This window comes from Lepisosteus oculatus, chromosome 3 (genome assembly GCF_040954835.1).
Source record: "Lepisosteus oculatus isolate fLepOcu1 chromosome 3, fLepOcu1.hap2, whole genome shotgun sequence".
Taxonomy (NCBI): Eukaryota; Metazoa; Chordata; class Actinopteri; order Semionotiformes; family Lepisosteidae; genus Lepisosteus; species Lepisosteus oculatus.
This window is the reverse complement of record NC_090698.1, coordinates 69,439,981-69,447,596: the sequence shown is the minus strand read 5'-3', so window position 1 is coordinate 69,447,596 and position 7,616 is coordinate 69,439,981. Positions and strand designations below refer to the sequence as shown.

General features: G+C 49.5%; 1 protein-coding gene across 2 annotated transcripts; it reads left to right on the top strand.

Annotated features, from left to right (window-relative positions):
• On the top strand, positions 1-6,675 carry LOC107079205 (uncharacterized). Of its 2 annotated transcripts, XM_015361669.2 has the most exons (5): positions 1-501; positions 2,197-2,721; positions 3,431-3,574; positions 4,772-4,862; positions 5,128-6,675. In XM_015361669.2, exons 1-5 carry the CDS (start codon positions 444-446, stop codon positions 5,339-5,341), a joined length of 1,032 nt encoding a protein of 343 aa, XP_015217155.2. In that variant the 5' UTR covers positions 1-443; the 3' UTR covers positions 5,342-6,675. The 2 variants fall into 2 exon arrangements, with proteins under 2 accessions (XP_015217155.2, XP_015217147.2); XM_015361661.2 differs by lacking the exon at positions 1-501 and having other exon boundaries at positions 1,663-2,721.
• Positions 6,676-7,616: the final 941 nt, after the last annotated feature.

Sequence of the window (7,616 nt, the reverse complement as noted above, 5' to 3'; positions counted from 1 at the left end):
AACGACTCTGTCCTCCGCACAGTCATGTAACCCCGGTCCCACTCCTCTGCGCGCAGAGACACCGCTGATCTCTCAAGGCGCCACCCGTTTGTCCCCAGACGCCTTTGAAATGTGTCTTGGGCCCTGATGAGAGACAAACGATTCATCCTGTAAATATCTGGGACGGAGAGGAAAAATAGGAAACAAATGTTAAGTTTCAACTCACACGCAGGAGTGTAATGAGTTAAGACTTTGTTTATTTTAAAAGGGGAAAAACGTGTACTGGAATTACATTAAGCACTTTTTGCGTAGATTTTAAAGTAAAAAAAGGGGGCACTTTCACTGTTGCTCGAGTTCCTGTCGGGCCGAGCCCGGGGTGGTAAGTAGGGCTGTGACTGGATTTCTCCCGGGCCAGCGCACTCCAAATTCCTTCCCCGTTGTTAAGGGAGACGGGTTCTGGAGTCATGGAGAAGCAAGCGCTGCTGGTCGCCGCTTTCCTGCTGCACATTCTCGCTGTTGCAGGTGAGATTTTTTTTTTACTGTTTTAACCAAACCATACCTGTTTCCGCGTAAAGAAACGGCGTGTTTTCCGCGAGAGCGTTACAAGCGTTTTTAAAAACTCCCGTACAGAGGATACTGTTGGATTTTAAGGAGTCTAAAACATTTTTGAGGGGTTTATTTTAAAGCCTTTGTATTTAGGCTTCTTAATTAATCAGCTGTTATTTTGGTATATGTTTTCTGTTTGTGCCGAAGAAAGCTACGCTGAAGGTTATTCGAGTTTGCGGGCAGGTACAATGCTACACGCACAGCACATCGACATGGCAGGGTCGTACTTTGTAAAAGTCAGCAAAAAGAAGATGGAGGAGACCGTGAGCAGCAGAGAGCATTCCCCTCCCTGTCGTCATTTTAATTAGTTTTGATCAATCAAATCAGGATTCGGTAAACTACAAAACCTGCCGCACTTCCAAGCGCCTTGGGGAGCCGGATTCAGGGCAGGGCAGTCTGGTGTGGGTTGGCGCTGGCGCTGGACTGGAGACTGCGTGAAGCTGTCGTGCTTTCCTGTGGTCGTGGGCTATTCTCGAGCGCTCCCCTGGCCATGTTAATTGGTGTTAATGAGTGTGCCTGGTGATGGGCTGCCGTTCTGACTTGCAGACAGTCCTGCCCTGTATTCTGTGCTCCAGGCTGCATCAATCCTTAACCAGGAACAGGCTGCTATCGGATGATGGAGAGAACTCACATCGCACAACACTCCAGTTCCAATGAGGCCCCGTTACAGAACAGGTCAAGGTTTAGTCCTTTACTGAAAGGAAAAGAAAGGCGTTCCGCTGCCCGAGCCTTCTTCAGGTGTCAACGCACACCTGCAGAAGGCTCCACAGCTGAAAGGGGGTGTTTCTTTTCCTTTCAGCACGGACTGAACCTCTACCTGTTCCACTGCAGCCTGCGCATGCTGAGGCAGGCCCCTGCCGGGAATTGACAGATCTCTTTGTGTAGCTCACAGTTGTGTAGCTGTTCCTTTAGGGGCTGGCGTGGACTTTGAAATAGACGGTCCTGTAACGGGAGCCGGCCCTGACTCCCGTGTAGTGTAGTGCATCTTTAGGACCCTATGCAGACGGTAAAATCCGGAAGAGACCGGAGAAGGGCGACAGGGAAACACGACGGGATCAGGATGGGTTGACTGACGGGGGGGGGGGGGGCGTGACGGCTGTGCTCCGGTGCTCGGTGAGGCCTGGCGCGGGGCAAACAAGTCCAAAACAATCCGGAAGGGGAAACCAGGCAGCAGTCCAAAAGTCCACTGCCGGGTGATCCATCCAAACAGACACAGGAACGGGGACGAGGACGAGGAATCAGGAACAGCAAAGTAAAATCACATCGGAGCCGGGTGCTCCGAGCCCCGGACCCAGACGGTCAGGAGGCCGGGGAATAAGACCCACCCTTGGGCTACGCATGAGCCCGGGGAACAGGCAAGCCTTGTAGCGTCCATCTTCCAACGCAGAGTCGAGAGCTACGGAAACGCCACACTTAAATAATAATAACCAGCAAACAGGGGGCAGGCGCACGCAATATCGGAACTTAAATAGGAAAGGGTAGGAGCGCCCTCTAGAGGAGGGATGACCATCGTGACAGATCCAGCACTTCATTCTCATAGCCACCCAGAGCAATCGGCAGAGAGGCTCCCGCCAGAGGGTAACTCTTCCTCGTGTTCACTCTCGCTGGCAGAGGCTGTGGGGTTTAGCATCAGGAATGCGCAGCTGGGGAGGTGTGTGCAGATGTGGGCGGCCAAGGGCAGGGGCAGGGTGTCTCTGGAGGACTGCGCGCCCGGGTCAGAGCTCCAGCTGTGGCGCTGGCACCCGGACACCCAGATGCTGACCAGCCTACGGACTGGGGAGTGCCTGAGCGCCCCGCGGCTCCGGGAGCACGAGCCAGTGCGCCTGCAGCCCTGCCGGGCGGCAGACGGGGAGGGACAGGCCTGGGGCTGCTCCAGGAAGGGCCACCTGACCCTGCAGGGCAAGGCGCTGCACCTCAGCGCTCGGCTGGGCTCCGCCAAGGTCTTCCTCTCCAGAGACCGCGGCCCCAACAGCAAGTGGAGGACTCTGGGCAACCAGAGCATCTGCGCCGGGGCTACCCAGGCCCCCTCCCAGCGTCGCCATGACAGCACGGCGGCCATGACAACCACCGCTCAGCGCCTGGAAGCACCACCCGCCTACAGCACGCCCCTGTCTGGCAGCACAGTCTCCTCAGAGAGTAAGAGCCGTCACCCCGCTGCAGCTGGAGACGCATCATAGCAGCAAAGCCATGCCAGGCGTCGAAGCTCCTGTAGAACTCGCGCCTGTTTCTGTAGTGACACCACGCCTGTTTCTGTAGTGACACCACGCCTGTTTCTGTAGTGACACCACGCCTGTGTGCTTCTAGTGTCTCATCTGCTTTTTAGAGCGCATCACATCATCTGACTCCGCAGAGTCCTGATGGGCATAACATATCAGGACCGTATTAATAGTGCTGTTTGTCTCTTAGACACCATAACTGTTGTTTTCAGGTCTGAAGTAAAGAACCTCAGAATCCCGTCTCTTCTTTTTAAAGTCCTAGATGAGTTCATTGTTCATTGTGACGCTACCTTGATTTGATGGCATCTTTAAATCGTGAACTCCATAGGAAAACTGTCATACCTCGGTTTAATTACGTTACCAAGGAGAACTGGAGACAGAGAGACGGGTCTTGAATGACCTCACTGGTGCAGATGAAGTTCAGTAATTAATGAATGTCGTAGCTGGTGACAAAGTGGCAGAACTACACATGCAGACTACTGTACAATTGCACACACTGGGAACAACGAACAAAGTGTAACATGAAGTGGAACTCTAAACTAGACCATTTTTGCACTTATTCAGTTTCTCTTTTACAAGAGTGTGTGACAGGACTGTCTCATATTGAATGGAAAGTCTTGTGTTTCCAGAGGTTGACTTGGGTGCCCCAGTGGGAGATGACCTTGCACTGTCAGCCCCCACTGCTGCAGCCTGGAAGAATGAGCTCACGCCTCTGCCTGACACCAGCGTTCCCCCGGCGGAGCCCTCTGTAGCCTTCATTAGTGTGGACTACGGTGAGTACTGGACAGCGACGCTCTGGCCCAGCATTAGGAGATCTTCATCGCATCATGCACTTGCTGATACTCTAGACTTGTACTCCTTGTGCTTATGGAGCTGGATGACTCTTTATTTTTTAATGAAGTTGATGGATGCAATAGTTTCAACTGGGCTCCCTCACCACTGGTCTGGAGCTGATCTTAGTTGTTCTTGAACGCTCTTTCCGGAGTCTGTCCTTTCCAGGCCTGTCCATGTGATGGCAGTCTAGCACAAGGATGGGGGAGGCTGAGCTGAAACCCAGGAGGATTGTAATGCCATTGTCCATAAAAAGCATCAGCAAATCTAAACAGAAGAATAGATCCTGCAGATGTGGAAACGGACAGATGTTCTGTATATACATTTTTTAATATATTTTTTAAAAGCTTGTCAGCATGAGGTCCTTTAAAAGGAAAGACTTGAATTGCCGTCAAAAAGAAGCAGAAATTACTGCAACCTAAAGCTCCTTTTAAAGTTTGCTTTTGTGCTCAAACTGACAAAGCGCTGACAAGTTTTAACAGCATTCTGGATGAGCATGTTGTTAATCCTAATTCTTGTTAAACCATTGCATTACTTTATTTAGTTAAGTGGGAGAAACTCCTGCCTTTGTCCTTTCTGATACATTCTGTAGAATGAATACTAAACTGATCGTTATTGAACCTGAAAACTAGCACTTTCCGAGTACAATCCTGTTTGGTGGGTGGCGCTGTGGTGCTGTGGTTAGCATTGCTGTCGCACAGAGCTGGCCCTGGGTTGGGGTGCTATTTTCATTGGTTTTACTGTATGTCCTCCCCATGTTTATTGTTTACTCTACTGGTAGATCTATCGGCATCTATAAAGTTGGCTCTGCTATGAGTGTGGGCATGTCTGTGATTGTGTATAGTCCTGTAATGGACTGGCAACCAAACCAGCGTGTATCCTGCCTTCCGTCCTCTGCCTGCTAGGATAGGCTCTGTTTATGACAGTAACATGAAAATGGCAAAGAGGGGCAGCTCCAATAATAAAGAACAAGAGGCTGATGGAGCCCTCGCCATCCCCACCAGGATGTTATCCCCTGTGTCAGCTCCCACCCCTAGAGTCTTCAGGACGTCTGTGCACGGGGTGTGCAGTGTGTTCTGGTGCTGAGAGCTGACCTGGGGCCGCCGTCCTCTTCCACCGACCCTGTGTGCTGTTTTCAGGGGTGAGCTGGAAGATCGCCATGCTGGTCCTGTGCTCCCTGGCTCTGCTTCTGGGCTTGACCATCCTCATCCTCAATGTCCACTACAACAGGTGAGGTTCCAGTCAGAGTCTCAGTCTTTAGTGCCTCGTGCACGGCCTGTCTTTTATCTTCTATTACAGGTAAGAGATGTTGTCAGTTTGACTGGGAGCTCTGTTTCCTGTAATACACGTGAATAAGGGGACTGATGTGGGCAATTTAAAATTGCTTTATAACAAAGCCACAGCCAGATCGCTCCTTGCTCCCTGACGTGCTGCACATGTGTCACAGACAGCGGCCGTGGTCCATGTGTTTTTCATGCTGCTGTGTGCCCCTCAGGAAGAAGAAGATCGTGTGTGTGTTGAAGTCCTACAGCCGGGGGGACACGAGCGGCCAGGCGGCCCGTGGGGTGCCGGACGAGAGGGCGCCCCTCACCCAGCGCCCCCCCCAGCCCTCCCGCTCCCCCTCCCTGCGGCGCGGGGAGATCCTCATCGAGTGGAAGGACGGGACGGTCACCCCTCTCTTCGACAACGGCAGCTACCTGATAGACTGACGGGGGCGCGTCGGCGCGGGAGTGCCCGTGTCAGGGCGCCCGCGTGTGCATGCACACGCGTGTGTGCGCTCATGTGAACATTGCCGGATCTGTATGTATGGATTGTGCCTGGAGGGCGATGAGGATTCTGAATTATTCATCAATGGTTCATTATATAGAAATCAATCTTTTATAATTTAGTGTGTTCCAGGATAACCTCTCCCCCTTTTTTTTCCTCCCATATTTCAAAATTCAGAATCTTAGTGTTTGTATTTCCGCTATGAGGAAATGCAGTTTGAGGAGCGTCTCCAATATTTTGCTCAGACTCTTACTAGCCAACCGTTAGCTTATTCGAACCAAGGGGACAATATTTCCGTCCCTTGAACTCTGACAGTGACTTCGGGAACCCATCTCGGGCCAAGGAGGGGGTTGTGGGCCAGCAGTGGGCTCAGTCAGGGCAGAGCGATGGGCGCTCAGTCGCTCAGATTTAAATCAGTCGGTCATGTACCCCAGTGTGCGTGGGTGTGAGAAAGCTGTGTCACATTGCGTTTGTGTGTTGTAGATCCAGCATGTTCTTGGTCTGTTGCTGAGGGTAAATGGGGAAAAGAGAGCTGGACAGGAGTACCTTTTAACAGAGCTGCGAGGTGTACAGGTTTTACCCAGTACAGAAGGAAACTCTTTATTAATAAAACATCCCCTTTTAGAAATTGTTGTCAAGATCGCACATCATTTTTGATCAGCTATTTTTTATTTCTTAATTTTAAGATAGGGAAACATTTACAGCACTTTGTAATACCAGTTTGTTATTTTCCAAAAAAATGTTTAATAATTTGAAAAATATTAATTACATTCTTACATCCTTCTTTTGTGTATTAAACGGAATGCCACCGAATGTCTGACCTTATGAACTTGAAAGTGGTTCAAAATGTAATGTTTTTTTTCAGTTTTAAAATGATTTGAACACTACTATTTTAATTCTAGAAAATACTAAACATCTGCACAAAATGACCATAGCTGGTGCCCTTACTGGCATTTTTATACATTCTAGCATAACATCATAGTGTATTTAGAGGGTTGATTTATAGAACCTTTGCCTTCACAGATGTTTTGTAAGGCATTGTAATTCTTTTGGGCCGATTGTGCTATTTTATGTACAGTAGCTGCAAGAAAGCCCTTGTTGTTTATGAGGGTTCACTATTTGCTGTATTTGTCTAACTGGTGATTCTCAGTTTCTGTTGTAAAGGCTGTGAGGGTGTATCAGATTGTTAAATGACATAGCCAACAATTAACGCAAGGATATGTACACTTGAAAACTGTGACCTAATGTTTCAATAAAGGACAGGCTTGACTCTGGACTGCTCTGTGTCAGTGATTTATGCGACGGTGAGGAAGAGAGAGCTGCTGAGAATCAGAGCCTGCAGGTTCAGTAGGGGGAATTTTGGATAGTGCAGGAGTTGGAGAGATGGATTTCCTGTTTGTTTTTATATACAACTACTCATGCTATAATAACGCCACAGCTAATACAGTTAACATTACTAGGACTAATCTTTCACACTTACTACTGTTTGCTTACAATTATGATGATTCAGTTTCAATAAGACCACTTGTGCTGCAATCTTCGAATCTGTCTTGATCTGTCTGGCTGGCTCACAGTGTGGGGTGCCCCAGTGCACTGGAGGTGTCTCAGGGCATGCCTGTTGAGAGTATCTGTCTAGGCATTGACAGTTTTCCCACAGAGGTGGGACTCAGGCCCTGAGATCTCCAGGCACTAGTTTTAAGAGCAGGGGTGGAACCCCAGAGTGATTGCCAAATCCCACTGAGAGCTCACAAAATCTCTCCTGCATGAGTTCCTCCCTCACCTTTTCACAGGGATGGTTCCCCACCCATTCCCTCTCAAACTGTTCTCAAGGCACAGCTCTGGGATGTTCCCTTCTTCTAAGAATGTTTGCCACACTGATGTTGCACAATAATTTAGCACTTTTTCCCACTGCTTCTACAATAATTAAATGTACTTTCTTCTTGCTGACCCTTTGCCACCCTTCCCCGCCCGCTGGCGAACCCAGTGTTGCTCTCTGATGCCCTGTTGCATCAGTGATACCTTGGCATTTGACAGTGTGACAACTGGCTTTATGTACCGATGCAGAACAACCTCTCTGTTCCTGTGCTCGTGTACAATTACTGGTTCAACTATTTTCTTCCGGCAAGATCAGAAAGCAGCATACAGTAAATCAGACCTGTTTTTCATACAAGCTTTTCTGTCTCTGGCGTGGAATTGTCGAGCTTCTGAGTAGGGGGT

Excerpts from the sequence above, each read along its gene's own strand:
- LOC107079205 (XM_015361661.2), top strand. The coding sequence starts at position 2,088 with ATGACCATCGTGACAGATCCAGCACTTCATTCTCATAGCCACCCAGAG. Across the intron at positions 2,722-3,430 it reads CAGCACAGTCTCCTCAGAGA|AGGTTGACTTGGGTGCCCCA; the intron begins GTAAGAGCCGTC and ends TTGTGTTTCCAG. Across the intron at positions 4,863-5,127 it reads CTCAATGTCCACTACAACAG|GAAGAAGAAGATCGTGTGTG; the intron begins GTGAGGTTCCAG and ends TGTGCCCCTCAG.